The sequence below is a fragment of the Rhinoraja longicauda genome, chromosome 25, assembly GCF_053455715.1.
Source record: "Rhinoraja longicauda isolate Sanriku21f chromosome 25, sRhiLon1.1, whole genome shotgun sequence".
Lineage (NCBI taxonomy): Eukaryota > Metazoa > Chordata > Chondrichthyes > Rajiformes > Arhynchobatidae > Rhinoraja > Rhinoraja longicauda.
The window spans coordinates 13,738,552-13,765,401 of record NC_135977.1 but is presented as its reverse complement, the minus strand read 5'-3'; the positions used below and the strand labels follow the sequence as shown (position 1 = coordinate 13,765,401).

The 26,850-nt window shown below is 48.6% G+C and overlaps 2 protein-coding genes across 2 annotated transcripts in view; both read left to right on the top strand.

Moving 5' to 3' along the window:
• The window catches only part of slc5a1 (solute carrier family 5 member 1), a 44,205-nt gene extending 30,406 nt beyond the window's left edge, over nt 1–13,799 (top strand). The window contains exons 8-15 of the mRNA XM_078421283.1: nt 700–920; nt 4,045–4,180; nt 5,498–5,605; nt 6,904–7,054; nt 10,303–10,471; nt 11,495–11,710; nt 12,191–12,299; nt 13,243–13,799. Of these exons, the coding sequence (XP_078277409.1) occupies nt 700–920; nt 4,045–4,180; nt 5,498–5,605; nt 6,904–7,054; nt 10,303–10,471; nt 11,495–11,710; nt 12,191–12,299; nt 13,243–13,454 (1,322 nt within the window). The 3' untranslated portion in view covers nt 13,455–13,799. The remainder of the gene's footprint in view (nt 1–699; nt 921–4,044; nt 4,181–5,497; nt 5,606–6,903; nt 7,055–10,302; nt 10,472–11,494; nt 11,711–12,190; nt 12,300–13,242) is intronic.
• A 5,899-nt stretch (nt 13,800–19,698) lies between these two features.
• LOC144605761 (sodium/glucose cotransporter 1-like) overlaps nt 19,699–26,850 on the top strand; it is a 36,628-nt gene continuing 29,476 nt past the window's right edge. The window contains exon 1 of the mRNA XM_078421284.1: nt 19,699–19,785. Within this exon, the coding sequence (XP_078277410.1) occupies nt 19,717–19,785 (69 nt within the window). The 5' untranslated portion in view covers nt 19,699–19,716. The remainder of the gene's footprint in view (nt 19,786–26,850) is intronic.

Below are 26,850 nucleotides of genomic sequence, written 5' to 3'. Positions count from 1 at the left end.
TTTGTTTCCACAAGGACTTTGTTTCCACAAAGTCACATCGCATTTCCCTAAACGTCGGAGTGATCAGGCCCAGGTTTCAAGCATGGGCTGCATTAAAGACCTGGGTCTAGAATGTCTATTGGGAATGAAGGCAAGGTATTGACGAAATGGAGGCCAACATTACAGGAAGCTCACCGTCAGAAAGAAAGTCCGACAGAGTGGGAGTCAGAAAGCTCTTGAGAAAGGAACAGTGGAGATTAGAGTCCAGGGTCAGCGTGATGTAGAAAGAGATTCAAGATGGACTGGGTGCATGAAGGAGCCTCCAGACCTTTTCTGAGACTGGATTGCCACTACCTCCCCCCTCTGGCCTAAATTCAAATCTACTCGGATTCTCATTGGCTTCAGCCTCTGAACCACAGTCGGGTAATGTGGGCAGAACAAAATGGAATTAGTGCAGGATTGGTAGAAATGGCTGCGTGACGGCTGTCCTGTACATGATGGGCTGAAGGGCCTGATTTCATGCTCTATGACTGGGAGCCCTTAACAATGGTGACTAGGGAGTGTCACCGGGAATGGGCAGGGGAGTAGGTGGCCCAGGTTTTCAAAGCCATGGAGGGGTTAAATGTGAGTCGTTGTGTGTACAAGGAATTTAATGTCGTATCTATCAATCACCGCTTCAGTCAACAGGTAAGGGCCAAGGTCAGACATTGTGTTTTGCAGCGTTCGATGCAGTGGGGGGCTACGAGGCCATGAGGGAGAAGTACATGAACGCCATCACCAGCCAGACCTTCGATCCCATCCTGAACATCAGTGCCGACTGCTACACCCCCCGGCCCGACTCCTTCCACCTGCTCCGGAATCCTCTCACAGCAGATTTACCCTGGCCTGGCCTGATCTTTGGACTAAGCATCTTGGCAATCTGGTACTGGTGCACGGACCAGGTAGGTTCCACACCCACCTGCTGAGCAGCAGGATAGCCCAGGCTGCCTCCTTTGTACTGACCGCATCCGTTGTTTATAGAACTGCCATCTGCGGGTAAATATTTGATTAAAACATAATAGGAGGCATTTATCTTTTTAAACCACACAACGATTTTAACATAGGTATTTAACTGGTATTTATTTTGTGATTTATCTGAACAAATGCCAGTACTCGCAAGTTCCTTTCCAAGTTTCACACAATCTTGGCTTGGAAATATATTACTGCCACCAGGTCAAAATTAGTTTAGTTTAGTTTTAGAGATACAGCGTGGAAACAGGCCCTTCGTCCCACCGAGTCTGTGCCGACTAGCCATCCCCACACACTGACACTATCCCCCCCCACACACGCACACTAGGGACAATTTACAATTTTACTGAAGCCAATTAACCTACAAACCTGTACGTCTTTGGAGTGTGGGAGGAAACCGGAGATCCCGGGGAAAACCCACGCAGGTCCTGTAGTCAGGATCGAACCCGAGACTCTGGCGCTAAAAGTCAGCAGTTCTACTGCTGCTCCACTCTGCCGCCCTTGGAACATACTGGCTAACAGCGCCTTGGGAGCAGCACGAGAATGGGTTCAAGAGGGAAAGATAGATCAGCCATGATTGAATGGCAGAATAGACGATGGGCCGAATGGCCTAATTCTGCTCCTATCACTTACGAACCTATGAATAGACAGTAGGAAGTTGAGGTTATAATCAGATCACCCGTGATCTAATGAGATGGTGGAGTAACTTCAGGGGCCACTTCTTTCACACTGTTTCTTTGTCTATAACCTGAGCTCATGACACCTGCTCACTGCTGCCTCTTGTGGCGGGTCAGCACCGCTGTCCGACGGCGATCCTGCCATGTGAGTTTGTGTCCGACTGGGATCTGAAGTCCTCTATTGTTTTATTGCAGTATTTTAGAGGCATATTAGCTTGCCATTCATGGTGAGATCACTTCAGACCAGAAAGATTTCCTATCAAACAACTGCATATTTTTATACTGTTAAGTACAGAGAAACCTTGTTTCTCTGTACAGGCAGGAAACATGTTCCCAATCTTGGGGGAGTCCAGAACAAGGGGCCACAGTTTAAGAATAAGGGGTGGGCCATTTAGAACTGAGATGAGGAAAAAAAAATTCAGTCAGAGAGTTGTGAATCTGTGGAATTCTCTGCCTCAGAAGGCAGTGGAGGCCAATTCTCTGAATGCATTCAAGAGAGAGCTAGATAGAGCTCTTAAGGATAGCGGAGTCAGGGGGTATGGGGAGAAGGCAGGAACGGGGTATTGATTGAGAATGATCAGCCATGATCACATTGAATGGCGGTGCTGGCTCAAAGGGCTGAATGGCCTCCTCCTGCACCTATTGTCTATTGTCTATTGTACCTCTTTATCACAGATTTTGGTTATAGCAGACTGACCTACCGATGGCCGCTCCCGGCTCGCACAGCCTCCCCGGCTGCTTGCATCCCCAGCGGTTCCCATTGCCATCTCCAGCTCGCAGCGCATCCAAGCCACAACCGCTGCCACCACTGCCACCGCCAACCCTTGCCTGCACTGCGGCCACCTGCCAGCCATGACCATTGACTCCACCGATCCTCACCTCTCCCCCAGCCGCCAGCAAACCGGGCCGTCAACTCACCTGGATTCCAGGCCCAGTTAGACAATAGACAATAGGTGCAGGAGTAGGCCATTCAGCCCTTCGAGCCAGCACCACCATTCAATGTGATCATGGCTGATCATTCTCAATCAGTACCATGTTCCTGCTTTTCCTCGTACCCCCTGACTCCGTTATCCTTAACAGCTCTATCTGGCTCTCTCTTGAATGCATTCAGAGAATTGGCCTCCTCTGCCTTCTGAGGCAGAGAGTTCCACAGATTCAGACCGAGAGACTGAAGTAGGGTCTCGACCCAAAACGTCACCTATCCAGAATGTCACCATGTTCTCCAGAGACGCTGCCTGACCCGCTGAGTTACTCCAGCACTTTGTGTCCTTTAGTGTATTAGCCAGCAACTGCAATTGTTTGTTTCTACTGCTTATACAATAAGAATACCTTACTCAATTACAGTGGACAATTGGCAATAACTGTCACCATTCCCTCCCTGTGGTCCATTATAATGAGAGCTTACTGTACATGTTTTCTTGAAAAGTACTTTTGCCATACAGTGAATTGAAACCTTACTAAAGACTAACAACTTTGAGCATTTTATTGAGGACCTACGGTATCCATGGCAACCTGCACAAATACGTGATCTTTTTCTCAAAGCATCAGACTTCACGAAGCCGTTTTGCAGTGGTGCACCGCAAACAGTTTTAGCCCCCAGTGAGTTGGCAAGCATTGATTGGCCAACAATCAGGCTCCCATCCTTCTGCATCTAAACCTATTTCCCTGCAGAGCTCAGGAGTGCAGCCCAATTGACCGATATTGGCAGATAACTCACCAGCTATTCCACAGAATGACAGTGTTGACATTTTGAGCGTGGGGGCTGCATGGCAGGTTACAGTGCCAGAGACCCGGGTTTGATCCTAACTGTAGGTGCTGTCTGTGTGGAGTTTGTATGTTCTCCCCGTGACCATGTGGGTTTTCTCTGGGGTCTCTGACTTCATCCCACATTCCAAAAACGTACAGGTTTGTAGGTTAATTGACTGTGGTACAAAATGTAAATTGTCCCTAGTGTGGAGTAGAGTGCATGTGTGTGGGCATTGCTGGTCGGCGCAGACTTGAAGGCCCCAAGGGCCTGTTTCCGCTCTGTCTCTCTAAACTAAACGTGTCATTGGTTTATGGAGGTATTCTTCACTATAACAAAGAGCATTAGACTCCCTTCCCATAGGAATTCACTGCACCAAAGTAGGCCTAATGCAATTAGGCAGACGAATGAAGATTTGCTGATTGAAAGTTTTCCCGAAATGAATCCCTTCAGGAAGGCAGAGAATGGAAGTTCAGGCCTATCCAAGGCGATTTGAATTCATGACCATCCAACCACATAAGTATATCAACCAAAAGCACATCACACCGCCCATCACGGCAGCTACCAAATGAGCCGCTGGCTGAGGATATCTTTGAAGACCTCATTCAGAGTTTTTGTTTTTCTGTCCCCCCACAGGTAATTGTTCAACGCTGCCTCTCTGCGAAAAACATGAGCCATGTCAAGGCTGGCTGTATCCTCTGTGGCTACCTCAAGCTCCTGCCCATGTACCTCATGGTCTTCCCTGGAATGATCAGTCGGATCCTATACACAGGTCAGGGGATCTCCTGAGTACAGTCAGTGTCTGCTCACAGGAGCAACCTGTCCAACTTCCTGCTGCTTCTATCCTAGCTTTCTCCTTCAGTTGGCAAATCCTCCCTTAGTGGTGGCACTTTTGTCGTTAATCAGATGCTGTGGAGTTGTTAAATTCTGGTTGAATATACTCCGAACGTTTAGTTCATTAGTAAAGCACGCCAATGCCTCTACTTCCTTAGAAGGCACAGGGAGTTCGGCATGTCACCAACAACTCTCACCAACTTCTACAGATGCTCCGTAGAAAGTATTTTATCGGGATTCATCACAGCATGGTTTGGGAACAGCTCCATCCAAGACCGCAAGAAATTGCGGAGAATTATGGATGCAGCCCAGACCATCACATAAACCAACCCCCCTTCCTTGCCTTCACTCCCTCATTAAGGGGGGAGTTTTTCTCCCTTGCCTAAGCCGATATGATCAATGTGATGTATGCCACACCAGGGAAGATCACCCACCATTCCGACCAACATCGGTCAATAAAGAAGAAGAAGATTAGATTTTATTGCCTTCCATCACAGTGAGGAATGTGGGTAATCCGCTGTGGTGGATCCTTATGTTAACTTTTATGTAGTTGTGTGTCTTGTTGCTTTTAATTCGAGTTTCACTGTACCTTAATTGGTACACATGACAATAAACAGACCTTTGAACCTTTGAACACCATCCCTCAACCAACATGATCTGGTCACTGTCCAAACTTTCATTGTGGACCATATTGTGCTTAGTTGAAGATAGACACAAAAAGCTGGAGCAACCCAGCTTGACAGGCAGCATCTCTGGATAGAAAGATTGGGTGACGTTTCGGGTCGAGACCCTGCTTAGCTGATTGGTTTCCATATATGAAGTGGTGATCGCACTTCAATCCGAGTATTTAACCATGATATTTTTATGTCCTGTCAGTGTGTAAAGTAAGTGTGGGGCAGTGGTAGAGTTGCTGCCGTGCAGTGCCATAGACCCGGGTTCGATCATGACTATGGGTGCTGTCTGTACGGAATTTGCACATTCTCCTTGTGACCATGTGGGTTTTCTCCGGGTGCTCTGGGTTCTGCCCACGCTCCAAAGACATATAGGTTTGTAGGTTAATTGGCTTCTGTAAATTGTACATTGTCGTGTGTAGGATTGTGCTAGTATACGGGGTGATCGCTGGTCGGCGCGGACTCGGTGGGCCAAAGGGCCTGTTTCTGCTCAGTATCTCTAAGTTCCAAAGACAAATTGGCATTCCTTCTTGAAGCTGTGTGGATGGATTTGAAGCTGATGGCTGTGTCTTTGTACCTGCCAGATACCATAGCGTGTGTGGTTCCCAGCCTTTGCAAGCAGCACTGTGACACGGAGGTTGGATGCAGCAACATTGCCTATCCTACGCTGGTGGTGAGGCTAATGCCAGCCGGTGAGTACCCACCTTCAATTACATAGAATAGGAATGACCGGGCGATGTTTGTTGGAGCAAAATCTTCCACCTTGTTGTTGCACTTGGTCACTGTAGGACAATCCACCCGACCAATGTCCTCACTTGCAGAGAGATCATTGTCCTTATCCCCTGCCTGATGTTCTCTGAAGCATCCCCACCAGGGAGACTCCAGGTTGGACATGTGGGTTCACCTGAGGACCTGGAGTTCACCTGGGGACCTGGTTCACCTGGGTTCCTCCAGGTTTGATATGTGTGTTTGCTGAGACATTGTCACTAAGCGATGGCGGTGGTTCTGACCCCCGGCCCCTCTCTCACACCAAGCAAAGACATCATCAGTGCCCGAGACCTAGACCACTTCAACGCTGGAGGGCCAGACTTGTGAAGCAGCAAAATCCAATCAATGTCAAAGTGACAAATCTTCCGTGTGCTCCTTGTCTATTGTGAAGTTTGTGCTGCTGCTCAAAAACACAAAGAAATTAAGCACCGAACAATAATCGGCTGCAGAGTTGGTGAGCTTTAAAGGCCGGGGCTGAGTTTCTGGACACTGTTTGCCCACTCCCTGCAGTGGAAGATCTGATGGGAACCTTGGTATTGATGCCATGGAAAAGTGCTGCCCCTTTTTGCTCCAGTTCTGTGGCAGTAGTCGGAGGAATGTACAGAAGAAACTGGTGTTTGGTTCAACCACCCTCGCAGTGTACACGAGCTGGACCATCACAACACTCACCCTTCACCATCACCCACTGCCCTCCCAGTAACCCACTGTGTACACTCCAGCTAGTGGCAAAAGGAAGATCACATTGACCCTGGAATATTCTCCCTGACCCTTCCTCCTTCAGGTGACTGAACCAGTCCAGGAGATCACATGCAAAAGACAAAGCCCTGGAGACCTCAATCTGAAGATGGGTCCCCACCCGAAACACATCTGCTCATTTCCTCTCACAGATGTCGCCTGACCCACAGAGTTTATTGTGTCTATTGTGTCTTCACGAGATAAATTATCTTGTGTAATCTATGAACAAAGTGCAATACAGCCCAAAATCTCCAGTCATCCCACGTTACAATAGAAATGAACAGATCCAAGTCTACATGATCCACGACAGGTGAGGCCATGTTCTACCTCTGTCGGATCACTGAGGCTTCCCCAATGAATGTGGAACGGTATTAACAATGATCAGTACAGTTGACTATGTATGGCCTCGTGCTCTAAGGTAGATTCATTGCCAAACGATGGACCGTTGGGTGATGAGCTTCCACCTAAGCTGCCGTGTCTTTGCCAGGCCTGCGTGGTTTGATGCTGTCCGTGATGCTGGCGTCCCTGATGAGCTCGCTGACGTCCATCTTTAACAGCGCCAGCACGCTCTTCACCATGGACATCTGGACCAGGATCAGGCCCATGTCCACAGAGAAAGAACTGATGTTAGCAGGGAGGTAAGGAGACTCTCCACCCGCTGCGAACTTCGCCATAACTGGGGTTCCGCAGGGAACAGTGCTAGCGCCATTCTTGTTCACCCTGTACACTGCGGACTTCAGGCACAGCTCTGCAGACTCCTATCTACAGAAGTTTTCTGACGACTCTGCCATCGTCGGCCTCATCACGGGTGACGAGGACAGGGCGTACAGAGAACTGATCAAGGAGTTTGTGGACTGGTGCCAGCGGAACTGCCTCCGGATCAACGTGGGGAAAACCATGGAGATGGTGGTAGATTCCCGCAGGTGCAGCCAGGTCCCCCCGACACCGGTGAACATCCAGGGAATGGACAGCGAGAGGGTGGATTCTTATAAGTACCTGGGTGTCTACCTCAACAATAAACTGGACTGGACTGAAAACACCGATGCGGAATACAGAAAGGGCCAGAGCAGACTTTATCTGCTAAGGAGACTCAGGTCCTTTGGAGTGCAGGGGGCACTCCTAAGGACCTTCTGCGACACAGTGGTTGCATCGGCCATCTTCTATGGAGTGGTCTGCTGGAGCAGCAGTATCTCAGCGGTGGAAGGGAAGAGACTCGATAAGCTGGTCAGGAAGGCCAGCTCTGTCCTGGGTTGCCCCCTCGACTCGGTGCAGGTGGTGGGAGAGAGGAGGATGATGGCAAAACTAACATCGCTGCTGAACAACGACTCCCACCCCATGTAGGACACTGTCACTGCACTGAGTAGCTCCTTCAGTGACAGACTCCTTCACCCCAAGTGCGTGAAGGAGATATATAGGAGGTCCTTCCTTCTGGCTGCTGTGAGACTGCACAACCAGCACTGCTCCCAGCAGACGAGTCAACAATAACAGCTAAGAACACACAGAAAACTGATGACAATGTATGTATCTTTTATTTATAATGAATGATCTCTTGCTCTGTTGCTATCCACTTTGCTGCTGTAACACTGTAAATTTCCCCGGTGTGGGACGAATAAAGGAATATATTACATATTATTATTACATAACAACCAGATCCCCGAACTGAGGAAGAAAATATACTTGCAGTATTAAAGGGAAATGTTTAGAGAAATGGTTGCATGGGGAAGGTGCAAAACAATGTTTCCATACCCCTCCACTGTTTCACTGCCTGTCCCTGGCCCCATAGAAATACACAGTCACCTGGAGTACACTGGTGTATGATTACTGAGCACCATACCCGGGGAACCAGGGAATTAAATATGAATTAGCTAGCCAACTTTCCCTTCCTTTGAACTTTATAGATTATAGACAACCTAGGAGTAGGCCAATCAGCCCTTCGAGCCAGCACCACCATTCAATGTGATCATGGCTGATCATTCTCAATCAGTACCCCATTCCTGCCTTCTCCCCGTACCCCCTGACTGGATAGCGGAGTCAGGGGGTATGGGGAGAAGGCAGGAAGGGGGTACTGATTGAGAATGATCAGCCATGATCACATTGAATGGCGGTGCTGGCTCGAAGGGCCGAATGGCCTCCTCCTGCACCTATTGTCTATTTCCGCTATCCTTAAGAGCTCTATCTAGATCTCTCTTGAATGCATTCAGAGAATTGGCCTCCACTGCCTTCTGAGGCAGTGAATTCCACAGATTTACAACTCTCTGACTGAAAACATTTTTCCTCATCTCCGTTCTAAATGGCCTACCCCTTATTCTTAAACTGTGGCCCCTGGTTCTGGACTCCCCCAACATTGAGAACATGTTTCCTGCCTCTAACGTGTCCAACCCCTTAATAATCTTATATGTTTCGATAAGATCCCCTCTCATCCTTCTAAATTCCAGTGTATACAAGCCTAGCCGCTCCAGTCTTTCAACATATGACAGTCCCGCCATTCCGGGAATTAACCTAGTAAACCTACGCTGCACTCCCTCAATAGCAAGAGTATCCTTCCTCAAATTTGGAGACCAAAACTGCACACAGTACTTGATACAATGGTCCTGCCTGTTTGTTGGGTCCTCACTTTAGACCTCAACCGAAGTGTAACTGACCCCCTGTGGGTTGGTTCCCAGGTCAGTGGAGACCACAGGTGAATGTGGTGTCTGCTCATGCTCTCCCCTGCGTGCCTTTGGCCTTTCTCTTTGTAAGTGCTGTGTTGTTGGCGGTACAGCACTTACTGCCAACAACACAATAAGTGTTGTAAGTGTCCCTTGATCACCTTTGAAACGGTCTGAAGCTGGTCGGAAGTGGAGTTGGCGGAGAGCAGAGATTTTACTGCTATCCTGTAAGAACAAAACTGTCCAAGCGTCACGGTTCACGGAGTGCAGCACAGAAACAGGCCCTTCAGCCCACCTTCTCCATGCTGAACCTTTTGCCCATTTACACTGACTAAAGGATGTCAGCCATGCAGCAGCATCTTGGGGTCAGAGGCAACAGATTGGCCCAATTACCAAGCACCCAAGGCCACATTATAGACTGGGTGTTCTCTAGTCCAAATGGTAGTCACGCTATATATAGCAAGTGACCTCTGTGGTCAGCCTTGCATGGGAGCTTAATCCCTGCTTTGGCTGATGCAAAGATTGACGTAACCAAGTGTCCATTGCAACCTGACGACACAAAGTGCTGGAGTAAGTCAGCAGGTCAGGCAGCATCTCTGGAGAACATGGATAGCTGACATTTCTGGTCGGGACCCTTCTCCAATCTGAAGTATCAACCTGAAGTGTCACCTGTTCATGTTCTCCAGACATGCTGCCTGACCAGTTGAGTTACTCCCACACTTTGAGTCTATGTTGTGTATTAACCAGCACCTGCAGTTGTTTCTTTGTACTTTTAAACATTGCAACCTGTCGCGTTTGACCCTCGCCAGATTGACTGGAGGCAATGTCCTTGCATGCTAGTGAGTGGAAGTTCTTCGCTCCACATTCGTGTACATTGAATTGTGCCTTGTCGCAAGGGGCACCCTGGGGTAACTTTGCCCACAGAGAGGGGGCTGCCTGGCGATGGCACTGGCAGAAGGTATCTGACAAGCTTGTATACTTGGGCAGCTTGAGATGCCACGCAGTGCTGGGGCTGAGATGAACCAGTGGCAGGAGGAGGTCACTGAACAAGGTGTGCTTGGGCCATGGGCTGACTGACACTGCTTAGTGTGGGGTTTGACGGGACCATCAGCAACTGCTTGGTATTAGTTCCGACCACGTTGTCCTTGGTGGTCGTTCCTGTTGTGTTGCTGAGAGGCGAGAATGGATGAGGGCGGAAAGGCTTTTCTCTCCCTGGTCTGAAACTGTTGTGTTCTCAGGATCTTCACCTTGGGCCTGATTGCCATCAGCATAGCCTGGATCCCGATCGTACAGACGGCACAGAGCGGGAAGCTCTTTGACTATATCCAGTCCATCACCAGCTACCTGGGACCCCCTATAGCCTCGGTCTTCCTGTTGGGCATCTTCGTCAAGCGTATCAATGAAAAGGTAAGCTGTTTAACTTTTCCAGATACGTCCTTTTTTATTTACCCTTTACCAATTTTTTTTACAGGTTCAGCACCACACTTTGAGGACGTTGGGTAGACTTCATGTTTTCCCCATGTAAATTCCTTCACCAGTTGAACTTCGTTATGAACTGAAGCTTGGTGTTAGATTTTCATAGCAGGCATTCAATCTCATCCTCTCCCCCGAGTCCTGTGCTCTCCACTTTCATTGATATATAGATATAGAAAATAGGTGCCAGAGAAGGCCATTTGGCCCTTCGAGCCTGTACGCACCGCCATTCATTGTGATCATGGCTGATCATCCACAATCAGTAACCTGTGCCTGCCTTCTCCCCATATCCTTTGATTCCGCCAGCCCCTGGAGCTCTATCTAATTCTCTTTTAAATTCATCCAGTGAATTGGCCTCCACTGCCTTCTGTGCCAGAGAATTCCACAAATAGGTTCCCAATCTGGTAAAGCCCTGGTGTTGAAATATCTACCCACAGCATTGTTCCTCTTACATTTTAGACTTTAGAGATTCAGCACGGAAACAGGCCTTTCTGCCCACTGAGCACATGCCAACCAGCGATCATCCCGTATACTAACACTATCCTACACACTAGGGACAATTTACAATTTTACCGAAGCCAATTAACTTACAAACCTGCACATCTTTGAATGTGGGAGGAAACCAAAGCACCCAGAGAAAACCCACGCGGTCAAGGAGAACGTAAAAACTCTGTTAAGACAGCACCTTGTAGTCAGGATCGAACCTGGGTTTCATGCGCTGTAAGGCAGCAACTCTACTACAATGCCACTGTGCCACCCTGTGCCACTATGCTGCCCCCTCTTTATAAACTTCTGAGCATCTGTCTGTCCCTTGTACTTTCCCCAGTTTTTGTTACCCCTCCATCAGCCCGCCACCTCCTCGTTGCCCTCCAATTTGTTCGACCCGCTGAGTTCCACCTACATGCTGGTGTTGCTCCAGATTCCACATGTATAGTCACTTGTGTCTCTTTGTTTCAGGGAGCATTTTGGGGGTTGATTATTGGCCTGGCCATTGGTTTATCTCGGATGATCCCTGAGTTTGTCTTCGGCACGGGCAGCTGTGTGAGTCCCAGCAACTGCCCGCTCATCATCTGTGGCATCCACTACCTCTACTTCGCCATCATCCTCTTTGTTGCCACCTGTCTGTTGGTGATCATCATTTCCTTGCTGACCAAGCCAATCGAGGATAAGCACGTGAGTCTCAACCCTTCCAGTACAGCCACCTCTCCCTCTTCACAGGGCCTTTGTTTGGCATTGTTGCTGAGCTCCGAGAGATTATTGCGCCGGGGATTTCAGAACATCAGTGTGTTTGAGACCATCAGTGAGCTCAGGCTGATCAGCAGGTTCTATGTGTCTTTGGTGATGAGTGTGTTTAGGTTGGTTATTGTGATGCTCACTGCATTGAGGATGCTTGGAATGGTCAGTGTGTTTGTGAGTCATGTGTTGTGATGGTCAGTGCATCCAGGATGTTTGGTGTGGTCAGTGCTATTGAGCACACGTGGACACGTGCGTTGGGAATGTGTTGGATGTTCAGTGGTCTGAGCCTGACGTGTGTTTTAGATGATGGCAGGCATGTTCTGTCATTTAACATTTCCTCCATTTTTTGGAGCCCGTGGCTGTTGTATCAGTGATACAACATTTCCTCACAGCCTCGCCTCTCTTGCTGCCTTCCAGCTCCACCGACTGTGTTGGGCACTGCGCAACAGCACAGAAGAACGTGAAGACTTGGACTTCGACAACTGGAAGAACGAAGATACGGACAGCAAAATGGAAGTTGATGAAGGTAATGTAGCGCATTCCCACAGATGGGATAGTCTAGGACCAGAGGCCATAGTTTCAGAATAAAAGAACACATAGCCTCTTTAAAAAAGAGGTGAGGAGGAATTTCATTGGTCAGAGGGTGATGAATCTGTGGAATTCTTTGCCACAGAAGGCCGTGGCCAAGTCAATGGATATTTTTAAGGTGGAGATTGATAGATTCTTGTTTAGTAAGGGTGTTAGCGGTTATGGGAGAAAGCAGGTGAATGGTTCAGAGGGAAAGCCATGATTGAATTGAGTAGACTTGATGGGCCAAATGGCCTAATTCTGCTCCTATAATTTATGAACTTATGAAGCCAAACAAAGAATGTGTGCCTGTAGGTATCTGCACCTCTGTTCATTTGTATTTATTCAAAGGAAATGGGGGACAATGTTAACATAATTTTATTTATTTTTTGACTTTATATTAAGGGCCTAAAGTTCAATGAGATGTATCCTAGGGTGAAGATGGTGCTTCATCCTATCCTGTTTCTCATTATAACAAAGACAGTGCAGAGTAATTCACTGAAGGATTTTCATGTGAGGACATACTTTATAAGTCAAGTGTCCTTTGATTGACTCCCTTGAGGACAGCATAGAGTTTCATCTGCACCTTCTGTCCTCCGGCACGAAGGGAAGCACAACTTTCTCTGGGGGTCTTCGAATAAGAGCCAGGCCCATTTAGAAGAGAAATCTGAAAATATATATTTTTCATTCCATGGAGGGTGGGAATCTCCCCCAAAATGGCACGAGTAGTGTTCCAAGCTAAGTTCACCAGAGGGTTTTCATAAGCGAAGTCAGTGGGTGTTGTGATGGATCTGATGAGTAATTGAGGGTGAGGTACATGGTCCAACAGCAGGGCTGAGGGACAGAATGTCCTCTTCTTTCAACAACCCATCCCATTCCTTGGGCTTTTCTTGTCACCACAGATGCGCCCCAGGACTTATCGTGCTGGAAGAAAGGCTACAACTTGTTCTGTGGGTTCGACCAGAAGTCTCAGAAGATGAGCAAAGAAGAGGAGGAAATTCTAAACAAGAAGCTGACTGACATCACAGAGCTGCCCCTCTGGAGGAATGTGGTCAACATTAATGCCATCATCTTACTGTCTGTCTGTGTCTTTTTCTGGGCATTTTATGCATAAGCAGCAGAGGTTTTAACTCTTGGAGACAAGACATTGCTTGTACACTCCCCTCTGATGGAAGCACCGCAGATCAATTGAAGCACAACGCCCTACTTCACTGCTTAAAATACCATCCTTTGTTTTAAGATCCTCGTAGTTTCCTTTATCTTCCTCGAAAAATAAAATAAAACTACTGGCATTCCAAAAACTAATCGTAGATGAAGCCGCCTCCTCTGGGTACCAACATACACACAAGTACATCCACTACACTCAAGTGCAGTTCAGAGATCATCATACAAAGCGAGTGCAACCATTGGGGTCCCAGCTTCCAGTCCCCGCAACTGAGACCCTCAAGAGATATTTTTTCAATGAGAATAATTTATTGATTTTTTTAAAATTTGTAATAGTTTCGGATAGAAATAAAACAGTAATTGCAAGTATTATGAAATGTTCTGTTTCTTTGTTTGGCTGAGCATTCGTTGTCACCAGATCACCCATGATTTCAGAGCTTTCCATAGGGAATTAAGTGCTTATGAAGAATGTTTGCGTTGTGCCGTGACAGCCGCACTACACACAACAGACTCCTGTGCTCATTAAAGTTCATGACTAGACCTACCTCTGGCAGTTGAAGGATTACCTCCCCTGATAACCTGTGGGGCGATCTCATTGAAACGTACCGAACAGTGAAAGGCCGGGATAGGGTGGATGTGGAGAGGATGTTTCCACCAGTGGGAGAATCTAGGACCAGAGGTCACAGCCTCAGAATTACAGGACGTTCCTTTAGGAAGGGGATGAGGAGGAATTTCTTTAGTCAGAGGGTGGTGAATCTGTGGAATTCATTGCCACAGAAGGCTGTGGAGGCCGTCAATGGATCTTTTTAAAGCAGTGATAGATAGATTCTTGATTAGTACAGGTGTCAGGGGTTATGGGGAGAAGACAAGAGAATGGGGTTAAGAGGGAAAGATAGATCAGCCATGATTGAATGGCAGTGTAGACTTGCTCCTGTCAATGAACCTATGAAAGGGAAACAAGAGATCAATTGTTTCCATCAATTTATTTATTCCTATCAGGGCCATCAGCCTGAAGTGGGAACTCTATTTCTCTGTCCACAGGTACTGCTTGACCTGCTGAGTAGTTGCATCCTCCTCTGGTGTGGTTTCAGTGTTCCAGTGTTTGCAGTTTGCTTGTTGCCTTCATTTTACTGACCTGCTTTGCATATGTCCAAACAAGGAATTGAAAACACTGGTTTATACAAAAGGACACAAAGTGCTGGAGTAACTCAGCGGGTCATAAGTAATAGCAGAATTAGGCCATTATCAAGTCTACTCTGCCATTCAATCATGGCTGATCTATCCCACCCTCTAATCCCATTCTCCTGTCTTCTCCCCATAACCTCTGACACCCGTACTAATCAAGAATATATCTATCTCTGCTTTAAAAATATCCATTGACTTGGCCTCCACAGCCTTCTGTTGCAAATTCCACAGATTCACCACCCTCTGATTAAAGAAATTCCTTCTCATCTCCTTTCCTAAAGGAACGTCCTTTAATTTTGAGGCTCTGACCTCTGGTCCTAGACTCTCCCACTAGTGGAAACATGTGGGAGATGGACTAGTGAAGACAGGCATAATGGCATCAGCAAAACAGGCGGCTGCCCATGTCCGGATCTGCAGGAGCGAGTGCCCTGGCAATGGTACTTCCGAACAAGAGAGTGGGAATAAGCTTCCACTGAGCTGCAATAGAAAGTGGAAGAGACAAAAAAAGGAAAGAAGGAAAACTGCCAATTGTCCTTGAATTCCAGGGTGATCCTGACATTTAAACTCCTGCTCTTCAGAGGTCGACTTCACTGCACCTTCCCTAAACAACCACTAGAGGTCAATACTGACTGCAGTTTGAAACACAAACCAAGCTCTTGCACAATCCACTCAAAGAGATTGATACAATAAAGTCTTAGAGTCACACAGCACGTAAACAGGCCTTTCAGACCATCGGGTCGAAGCAACAATCAAACACCTTCATCCACGTTAATCCCATTTTAATTGGAGAAAACACAGAAAGCCATTGGATCTATGCTAGCCTCATTGGACCAATCCCATTTCCCTGCAACCCATTCTCCTCACCCTTTGATCAATTCTGCCATACATACACGTGGGACAATTTACAACCACCATTGATCAAACAACTTGCATGTCTTTTGGACTTGGGAGGAAGGTGGAGCACACCTATGTCATTTTAGGGAGGTCAATAGTTGATGATTGTATATTAGCTGATATTAAATTTCCCAGCTGCTGTGGTGGGATTGGAACAGGTCCCCAGTGTGTTAACCAGAGGCTGGCTGAGCTGTTTTAATTGTGTTGAAGCCACTCACCCTGTTTGAGAACGGGGCGTTAAGACCGAGGGCATCAGCGATGAGGATGTCAGGAGTGTTGACAGTTTCAGCGTCACGCACCGCACACAAGTGTTCTCACAGCTGTTACCACTTAACCCAGCAGGTGTGACCTTTGCAAACAACAGCATTCGATACATTAGCAACTCTCTTCCCAATACTGGAGAAATTGCTACTGAATGGTTACTGAAATCAGTTTCTGAAAGGTTGCACCAGGGAGGTTCAACTTACTCCTGTGACTGGCCCCACTCAAGGACAGCAGATGAAGTGTCCTCTCGAAACTCATTGTAGAACTCGTTGATTTCATTAACTTTACCACTAACTTCCACCCTGCCCACAAATTTATTTGGACTATCTCTGACACCTCTCTCCTGATGTCTACTATAAACACACAGTCTGACAATTTTCTGCACTACATCTCCTTCCACCATGCCTCTTGCTACGACAGCATCCCCTACTCTCAATTTCTCCATCTCCACCTGCTCCATCTCCATCTGCTCCCAAGATTTCTCCCTCTCCATCTGCTCCCAAGATGAGGCTTTCCATTCTAGGACATCTGAGATGTTGTCTTTCTTTAGTGAACGTGGTTTCCCCCCCGATGTAATGGATGGGTCCCTCACCCGCATCTCCTCTGTATCCCATAGTTCTGCTCTCGCTCCCCCTCCACTCTGATGGAAGAAGGGTAGAGTTCCTATGGTACTTATCTTTCATTCCACCAGCCTCTGCATTAACACATCATCCTCTAACATTTTTGTTACCTCCAACGTGATCCCACCATGTCACATCCCCACCCTTTTCCACCTTCAGCAAGGACTGCGCCTTCGTGAGTTGCGACTCCTTGGTTCACTTATCTCTCCTCACCCAAACCACCCCCTCCCCAAGTATTTTCCCCTGCAACTGCAGATGTAACACCTGTCCCAATACCTCCTACGTCACATCCTTTTCAGGGACCCCCACAGCCCATTCTGGTGAGAGAGAGCACCTACTCTCTCCCTATTAACTGCATTCTGTGCACCCAATATGGCCTCCTTTATATCAGCGAGATGGATGTAGACTAGACGACAGTTTTACCCAAAGACACGCTTGATCTGCCAAGGTTTACCGGATCTCCTGGTTGCTAATTATTTTAACTCGCCTTCCCACTCCCATATTTATCTTTCAGTCCTATGCCATTATACTCCATCTATTATGTCCTAATTCAACGGCCATTCTACATCCCCCTGAATCCCTCTAAATCCTCTGTACGGGCCAACACCCACCGAGTCTTATCGAAACATATAAGATTATTAAGGGGTTGGATATGTTAGAGGCAGGAGACATGTTCCCAATGTGGGGGGGTCCAGAACCAGGGGCCACAGTTTAAGAATAAGGGGTAGGCCATTTAGAACGGAGTGTTGTTAATCTGTGGAATTCTCTGCCTCAGAAGACAGTGGAGGCCAATTCTCTGAATGCATTCAAGAGAGAGCTAGATAGAGCTCTTAAGGATAGCGGAGTCAGGTGGTATGGGGAGAAGGCAGGAACGGGGTACTGATTGAGAATGATCAGCCATAATCACATTGAATGGTGGTGCTGGCTCGAAGGGCCGAATGGCCTACTCCTGCACCCATTGTCTATTGTCTATTGAGTCTTGTATCATCAGCAAACTTGGATATTCTCTTCTCAATCACCACAAAGATTGTGAATGGCTGGAACCCCAGCACCAAACCATGCAGCACCCACCAGTCACAACTTCCTGAACTGAAAATAATCTGTTTATTGCTATCTTTTGCCTTTTATTCATTAAGCAATCCTTGTCCATGCCAAAACACTACTCATAATCACAAGCACTCCAGTTCTGTTTAATAACTTCCGTGGAGCACCTTATAAATCCAAAAATACCACATCTACTGGCTCTTCTTTATTTATTCTCAGTTACAATCTCAAAAAATTATTACATGTTTGTCGAATATTATTTTGCTTCCATGTTGAATCAGCCCAACTTGTTATTGTCCCAGTGCCTTGTTATCACTTCTGTGATAATAGCTTCAAGCATTCACAGCTGCTGATGTCGGGCTAATTAATCTTAAAGTTCCCATTTAGTCTTTCCCTCTTTAAATAATGGGGCCAATCTGTAGTATCTGCTCTTGAATGTACCATAATCACCTTGCTTGTATATTCTATTCCCCAGCTAATAAAGGCACGCCTCCCATATCACTTCTTCAACACCTTATCCACCAGTAATCCTTGGATATGACCACAAAGTTTCCTCTGTGCCTCAGTACTTCCTAGTTTTACCATTCACTGTGTATACACAGTAAACCCTCATTATAACGGACCATGGGGGTGCCGGTGACCGTTATTGACGATTGTCCACTGTAACCGAGTGTAATATATGGCATTTCATGTGTCGAAACCCAGCAATGAAATTTAGGTCGAGCAAGAACTGCACTGACAGATTAATCTTAAGGGGTGGGGTGGGGTGGGGGTGTGGGGGGGTGAAGGTTGGTTTCACATTTGCCAAAGCTCCCTCCCAACATTGAACTGCAGGTGTTAGTCCACGGTTTCCGGAGACAAGCCCAAACCACAGGAACACCCTGGACAGGTTTTTTAACCAGAAATAATTTATTCAATTCTTTTACAATAATATGTACAGTATGAATTAAATCAAAAGGGTGACTTGGACAGGTTGTGTGAGTGGCAGATGCAGTTTAATGTGGATAAGTGTGAGGTTATCCACTTTGGTGGTAAGAATAGGAAGGCAGATTATTATGTGAATGGTGTCAAGTTAGGAAAAGGGGACGTACAATGAGATCTGGGTGTCCTAGTGCATCAGTCACTGAAAGGAAGCATGCAGGTACAGCAGGCAGTGAGGAAAGCCAATGGAATGTTGGCCTTCATAACAAGAGGAGTTGAGTATAGGAGCAAAGAGGTCCTTTTGCAGATATACAGGGCCCTAGTGAGACCGCACCTGGAGTACTGAGATGAGGAAAATCTTTTTCAGTCAGAGAGTTGTAAATCTGTGGAATTCTCTGCCTCAGAAGGCAGTGGAGGCCAATTCTCTGAATGCATTCAAGAGAGAGCTGGATAGAGCTCTTAAGGATAGCGGAGTCAGGGGGTATGGGGAGAAGGCAGGAACGGGGTACTGATTGAGAATGATCAGCCATGATTACAATGAATGGTGGTGCTGGCATGAAGGGCCGAATGGCCTACTCCTGCACCTATTGTCTATTGTCTATAAAACAAAACCCACTGAAAGGGTTAAATGCTTTTGTATTTTTTTCTCCTTTAGCAGGCTTTCTCTAGTGGGAAGGTGCTAACTGACTACAGCATATTGGGACCAGGACTAATGCCTTTAGGAATGTATCTTCCCTGTTCTTCACGATGTACCTATCAACTCATTGCTCTTTGATCTATACAGTAGTGCTAACTGATAAGAGAGACAATCTCAGACCTGGCGGGAAGGTGCTAATTGACTACAGCACTTTGGGACCATGACTAAGGCCTTTAGAAATGCGTCTTTTTGATCTATACAGTATAAAACATCTTGTCCAGTCTTTGTTCTTTGGAGTGATAGCTCGGGAGAGTCAAGTGCTTGTTGCTTACTTGACTCGTGTACCCCCGACACTCCCACCGGCTGATATAGTAAAGCTTGTGTTGGTCTACCTAACCCATCGTGTGTTGTCTGTTTGAAGAAGAAGCAAACTTTAACACCACCATGATACAAGTCAAACAAATATACTTCAATACCAAATATACTATTATACAACTAACCCTGGACAGTGTGGCCCAGGATGTCAAACTACTGAAGTTTCCTCAAAGTTAAATCAATGTACAAATGTAAACAAAAACGTGAAGTGATGCAACTTGTGGACAAGTGCGCTCGACACTAAGTCACTCGTGTCCCTGCTTCCACAGGCGATGATGCAGAGTAACCGAGGCACGGTTGGAGGCTTCTTCCTCGCGGGCAGGAGCATGAGTTGGTGGCCGGTAAGTGGACCTCTACTGAAACCTCACAGGCCTGTGATGGCAGAGGGGTGTGTTGATCATTGTGGGAGGCTTTCAACCCACTGTCAGAGAGTGAGAGTGTTATCGTCAAGAGAGAGAAAGAGAGGGAGAGGCCGTAATATTACAAGGGGGAGTGAGAAGAAGTAATATCACTGTGCGAGAGTGAGTAATATTACAGCGTGAAACCGGGGGTTTTAGTATCATTGTGGGACAGTGAGTGTGGAGGTGTGGTATCACCGTAATCAGGCAATGTAATATCATACTGGGGGAGTGAAGGATTGTCACGGTGATAAGGAAGAGCGCTTTATTACACCCTGTGTAATGGTGAGGGTGCAGGTTGAGTGAGATGGTGAGAGTGAGGGTGTGGTATCACTGAAAGTGAGGGTTTAGTGTGAGAGTGAGGGTGGAGTGTTAATGTGAGAGTGAGGTCAGTGTGAGACTGAGGGTTGAGTGTGAGAGTGAGGGTGGAGTGTCAGTGTGAGAGTGAGGGTGAGGTCAGTGTGAGAGTGAGGGTGAGGTCAGTGTGAGAGTGAGGGTGTAGTGTCAGTGTGAGAGTGAGGGTGAGGTCAGTGTGAGAGTGAGGGTGAGGTCAGTGTGAGAGTGAGAGTGTAGTGTTAGTGTGAGAGTGAGGGTGGAGTGTTAGGGTGAGAGTGAGGGTGAGGTCAGAGTTAGTGTGAGAGTGAGGGTATAGTGTGAGTGAGGGTTTACTGTGAGAGTGAAGGTGTAGTGTGAGAGTGAGGGTGGAGTGTGAGGGTGTAGTGTCAGTGTGAGGGTGAGGCAAGTGTGTGAGTGAGGGGGTGGTTTCACTAAGAGTGAGGGTGTGGTTTCGCTGTGAGAGTGCATTTACCCAGGCTCTGTGACTGTACAGGTCTGCGACTCTGTTACAGATTCCACCATTCCTCCTACAACTAGAGTTAGGCTCACAGCTCCGTAGTTCCCTGTTTTCTCTCTCCCTCCGTTACTGAGAATGTGACCCCTGCTCCATTCATTCAATCTCCCCTTGAGTTATTCCAACCTGTGACTAAGCCCGGATTTAAGATTAGTACATGAGAGAGACGTAGACAGGGTAAATGGCCAGAATCGTTTCCTCATGGTAGGGGTAGGGGATTAGAAGGGAAAGATTCCACTCTGGGACTGGTTGATTTCTGGAACCACTATCAGATTGTGGAATCACATACAATTGCTGCATTTAGGAGGCATTAAGACAGGCATATAAATAATGCAACACACAGACGGATACAGTCCTAAAGAGGGCAAATGGGATTACTGTAAGTGGGCAAAATGATCAGCACATTCATAGCAGGCTGAAGGGCCTGTTTCTGCGCTATCCGTCTGGTGACTCTCTACGAATTCAGTGAGAGGGAGAAGTGGGTGCTCACTTCTTCCAATCAAAGCCCAAACCTAAACATACAGCTACCCAGAACACATAGAACATGGAGTAGTACAGCTCAGAAGCTGGCCCTTTGTCCCACAATGTCTGTGCCGAACATGATGTCAAGACAAACTCTTATCTGCCCGCACATAATCCATATCCCTCCGTTCCCTGCATATCCATATGCCTATCCCAAAGTCTTTTAAAAGCCATTATCATATCCGCCTCCACCATCACTTCTCCCGGCCTGTGTTCCAGGCACTCATCATCCTTTGTGTAAAAAAAACGCCCCATCTGATTTAAAATTTGCCCCTCACCTTAAAACCTTCTCTGGGGAGAAGGCAGGAGAATGGGGTTAGGAGGGAGAGGTAGATCACCCATGATTGAATGGCAGAGTAGACTTGATGGGCCGAATGGCCTAATTCTACTCCTATTCCTTACGACCTTCTGTCCTTAGTTCAGAAAATGGCAGTGAAAGGATTATTGGAGCTCGAGGGCGGAGATTTAAGGCAGTTGACAAATAAACTGGAGGAGGCTTCCGGCTAAATTCTTTGTGAATTAACTAATGGTACCTTGGAATGATGGCATTACGAGAAGCAGGAGTGGTGTTCGATAGAAGACATCGTGATCTCGTGATGGGAACAGTTTTGATGGATCAGCAATCTTCCCATTAGTTCAGCCCATGTCATCAGATTGTGAACATGTAGTTTTACACGAAGCTTCACCATTAAGCAATACTCCCGTATATTTTGTAATCAACACAATCGATTAATTAGCTATCACAATTAATGAACAACGCACTCAATTAATACATAAATATGACATGCCTGTGCTCAGGCCTTGCATCATTTGTGGAGAAGGACTTTCAATTAACTGGGCGTAGGTCCAATGTAAACTCTGAGATTTCAGCAACAGCAAAGGTTTGAGTTTACGCAACAATGCAAAGTGGAAACATCACACTATGGCGAGTCCGAAACTTGCTAGTTGTAGACGAAGTTTATTGCAGCCGCAATACACGAATACAGAGTCAAAACAACAAGTTACAGGACAACCAATATAAACTTACTGTCTTCCTTGAAGACTTCGCCGAACTGGCTAAAACGGGCGCCAAACGCGCACCTGACATCGCTGGCCAATCAGCGATGTCGTTTCCTGGACCAATCCCCATGGTCACGTTCCCACGTGACCTCGCTGGCCAATCCGAGGGTTCGACGACCTGGACCATTCTCTATGGTCGCTACATGACCCCCCCCAGAACCCGAGGTGCGGAACCTAGCAGGGAGCCGGATTTCGCGACCATAACGAGTACGGAGAGGGACAGCCTGAACCACAGGAGCCGGAGGTTCCGGACTTGGTGGAACAGCCGGAACGGGAGGTTCTGGAGGAACTACCGGAACGGGGGGTCCTGGAGGAACTGCCGAAACGGGGGGTCCTAGGGGAACTGCCGAAACTGGGGGTCCCGGAGGAACTGTCGGAATGGGGGTTTGTGGACTGGGCGGAACTAACGGAGGTCGGCCTCTTCTAGGGGTTTGACCGACCAGGACTGGTTGATCCGGGTCCAAATGGGCAGGTTTGAGCCGGGACACCAAGACGAGTTCACTCTTGCCGCCCATGTCTAAGGTGAAAGTAGCCGTTCCCTTACGTAAAACCCGAAACGGCCCTTGATAGACCCTCTGCAACGGGGCGCGATGGGCATCTTTACGCAAAAAAACAAACTCACAGTCCTTCAGGGAAGACGGTTCATGTACCATGGGACACCCATGACGTGAAGTCGGCACTGGAGCCAGGGAGCCCACCCGTTCCCGGAGAGCTGCTAACGCTGCTGGGACTGTAGGGAGCAGTGCTGAAGTGTCCGGAAACAGATCTCCAGGTACTCGAAGGGTCGAGCCATATACCAGCTCTGCGGACGACGCACCGAGATCTGGCTTAGGAGCCGTCCGGATGCCCAAAAGAACCCAAGGGAGTTGGTCTACCCAGTCCGGGCCTTCAAGCCTTGCACAGAGGGACGCCTTAAGTTGGCGGTGGAACCTCTCTACGAGACCATTTGCCTGGGGATGATATGCAGTTGTGGGTTGTAATTTGGACCCGTACAGTTCCGCCAGCGCGGCCCAGAGGGACGAAGTGAACTGTGGTCCTCTGTCAGTTGTAATAACTGCCGGGACCCCGAAACGAGCTACCCAATGAAGGGCCAAAGTCCTAGCACAAGACGCTGACGAGATGTCAAACAATGGGAAAGCCTCTGGCCACCGGGTGAACCGATCCACCACCGTGAGGAGGTGGGTGTAGCCCCGGGAGGAAGGCAAAGGCCCGACCAAATCCACGTGGATGTGGAAAAAATGAAAAGCCGGGACTTCGAAATCCTGTACGGGGGGCTGGACGTGGCGCTGGACCTTAGCGGTCTGACAGGGCACGCAGGAACGTGCCCACCCCGCTACCTGTTTCCGCAGGCCATGCCAGACAAACCTCGCTGCCACCAAGGCAGAGGTGGAGCGGATGGACGGGTGCGCCAGCCCATGAATGGCATCGAAAACCCGGCGCTGAAGGGAGGGCGGTACTACCGGCCTGGGGCGAGGAAGAGAAACATCGCACCAGACTTTCGTGCCCTCCGACCCACAAGCTACCTGGGCCAACTTCAATCCCGAAGTGGTGGACTGGTACGTCGAAACGGTATCCGCCAGGAGCTGTGCCTCCGCAAGCTCCTGGGGATCCACTTCGCAGTCCACCACCGAAATAGGGGGAAAAGCAGGTCTAGACAGGGCGTCAGCAACGGCATTCAGCTTACCCGCGATATGACGGACATCTGTGGTAAATTCTGAGATAGCAGTCAGGTGCCGCTGCTGGCGGGCCGACCATGGGTCAGACAATTTCAAAAAAGCAAATGTTAATGGCTTGTGGTCCGTAAATGCCACAAATGGGCGGCCCTCGAGGAAATTACAGCTAAATGGAGAGCTAGAAGCTCTCGGTCAAATGCGCTATATTTCAGCTCGGCCGAATTTAGTTGCCGGCTGAAAAACGCTAAAGGCTGCCAACGGCCACCAACCTGCTGCTCCAGAACTCCACCCACCGCCACGTCAGAGGCGTCAACCGTCAGGGCCGTGGGGGCGGAGGGGCTCGGATGGACCAACATGGTGGCGTCTGCCAAGGCTGCCTTAGCTGCCGTAAAAGCCGACTCTGCGGTCGGGGACCACAACAACTCTACCGGATTACCTGCAAGGCATTGGAAAAGCGGGCGCAGGACTCGCGCCGCTGCCGGAACGAATCTATGGTAGAAATTAACCATGCCTACGAACTCCTGCAGCCCTTTTACTGTGGTGGGCCTGGGGAAAGCCCGGATAGCCTCCACCTTCTCTGGCAAAGGGGCAGCGCCGGCAGGGGTAATTCTGTGCCCTAGAAAATCGAGGGCAGGCAGGCCGAATTGACATTTGGAGGGTTGAATAATGACCCCGTGGTCTTGGAGCCGCTGGAACACGGTCCGCAAATGGGCCTGGTGTTCTTGCACTGAGGGGCTGGCTACCAGGATGTCGTCTAAATAAATAAACACAAAGGGTAAACCCCTGCCCACGCGGTCCATCAGTCGCTGGAAAGCCTGTGCCGCGTTCTTTAAACCGAAAGGCATACGCAACCATTCAAACAACCCGAACGGAGTAATAGTTGCAGTTTTTTGTATGTCCTCCGGTCGCACCGGAATCTGATGGTATCCTCGCACCAAATCGATTTTGGAAAACACTACCGCTCCTTCCAGTCCAGATGAAAAGTCCTGTAGGTGCGGTATGGGGTAGCGATCAGCCGTGGTGACAGCATTGAGACGCCGATAATCGCCACATGGCCTCCACCCCCCAGATGCCTTGGAGACCATGTGTAACGGCGAGGCCCACGGGCTGTCAGACTGACGAACAATTCCCATTTCCTCCATCTTCCTGAACTCCGCCCGTGCCACCACCAGTTTGTCTGGCGGTAGTCTCCTGGCCCGAGCGAAAACGGGAGGGCCTTCGGTGCGGATGTGATGGACCACACCGTGCTTAGCTGAAGGTGCGTCAAAACGTTGGACGAGCAGCTCTGGGAACTCTGCCAGAATCGCAGCATACGAGTCGGGGGCCGCGACGACGGCCTGGACAGTAGGGCTGGGCGAGGAGGCGATTGCCGGAGCGACGTGCTCGTCCTCAGCAGCGGATCGGAGGTCGTTACCGCGGACATCAGGAACCAGTGAAAAAGCCCAGAGAAAATCTGCGCCCAGGATCGCTTGTTTGACGTCGGCTATGATGAATGGCCATTCGTACGTGCGGAGGCCTAACGCAAGGGACATCTTCCGTGTGCCGAAAGTGCGAATTGGGCTGCCATTAACCGCGATGAGGGTGGGACCTGTCTTACCCGATCTGGTTTCGAGGTCGGTCGGCGGCACTATGCTGACGATGGCTCCGGTGTCTACCAAAAATTCTGTGTCCGTGAATCGATCATGGACATAGAGGCGCCGGTTCTGGCCAATCGTAACTGCCCCTATGTACGATCGGCCGAGGCATTTCCCGCGAAGGTACAAGGCAAACGACAGTTGCGGGATTCGTTACCCCATCGTAGGTGATAATAGCACCAGCCGCGCTTGTGCGGATCTTTTTGGCGGGCTTTCGGAGAATTGGCGGGAGACGTGGCGCCATCTTGCCGTCGCTGTGGCGTGGTCACCGATGTCGAGACTTTGTTGATGGAATCCCCTGCCTTGTTTTTTCCCGCTATGAGCGCGTCCGCTTTCGCTGCATATGCTTCGGGGTCCTTAAAAGAACAATCCGTAAGCAGCAGTCGGACATCCTCGGGAAGTTTCTCGCGGAATGCCTGTTCAAACATCGGGCAATCCGTGTGCTCACCGGCTAGCACCATCATTTCGGCCATGCGGACGGAAGGCAGTTGGTCTCCAAGCTCCGGTAGGTGCAGAAGCTTTGCCGCACCACCATGCTTATTTAACCCGAAGGTTCGCAGTAATGCCTTCTTCATGGTTTCATATTTGTCTTCCGCAGGTGAAGTTATGATAAACCGCATCATGCGCTTGGTTGTGTCCGGCGATAGAGCGCTGACGAGGTAGAAGTACTTCGTGGCATCGTCCGACACCTTCTTTATGTGGAATTGAGCCTCGGCGTGGATAAACCAAGCTTGCGGTGCGTACGTCCAAAATAACGGAAGATGAACGCCTGCCGCGCTTGACTCCGGTGTGCCCTGCTCGGTCATCGTCAACGAGGCGTCGGGTTCCTGCTCAGTTGGTGATCGTCCAGATCACGTTCGGGGTCACCAATATGGCGAGTCCGAAACTTGCTAGTTGTAGACGAAGTTTATTGCAGCCGCAATACACGAATACAGAGTCAAAACAACAAGTTACAGGACAACCAATATAAACTTACTGTCTTCCTTGAAGACTTCGCCGAACTGGCTAAAACGGGCGCCAAACGCGCACCTGACATCGCTGGCCAATCAGCGATGTCGTTTCCTGGACCAATCCCCATGGTCGTGTTCCCACGTGACCTCGCTGGCCAATCCGAGGGTTCGACGACCTGGACCATTCTCTATGGTCGCTACAACACAATGTTTCACAGCAATGTTATCAGGTGCATAAGTTGTCAACAACCCCAAAATACTAACATCAGAGGTGCTGACTAAATCCACGGTCAAGTTGCTGGAGCTTGAGGGGACCTTAG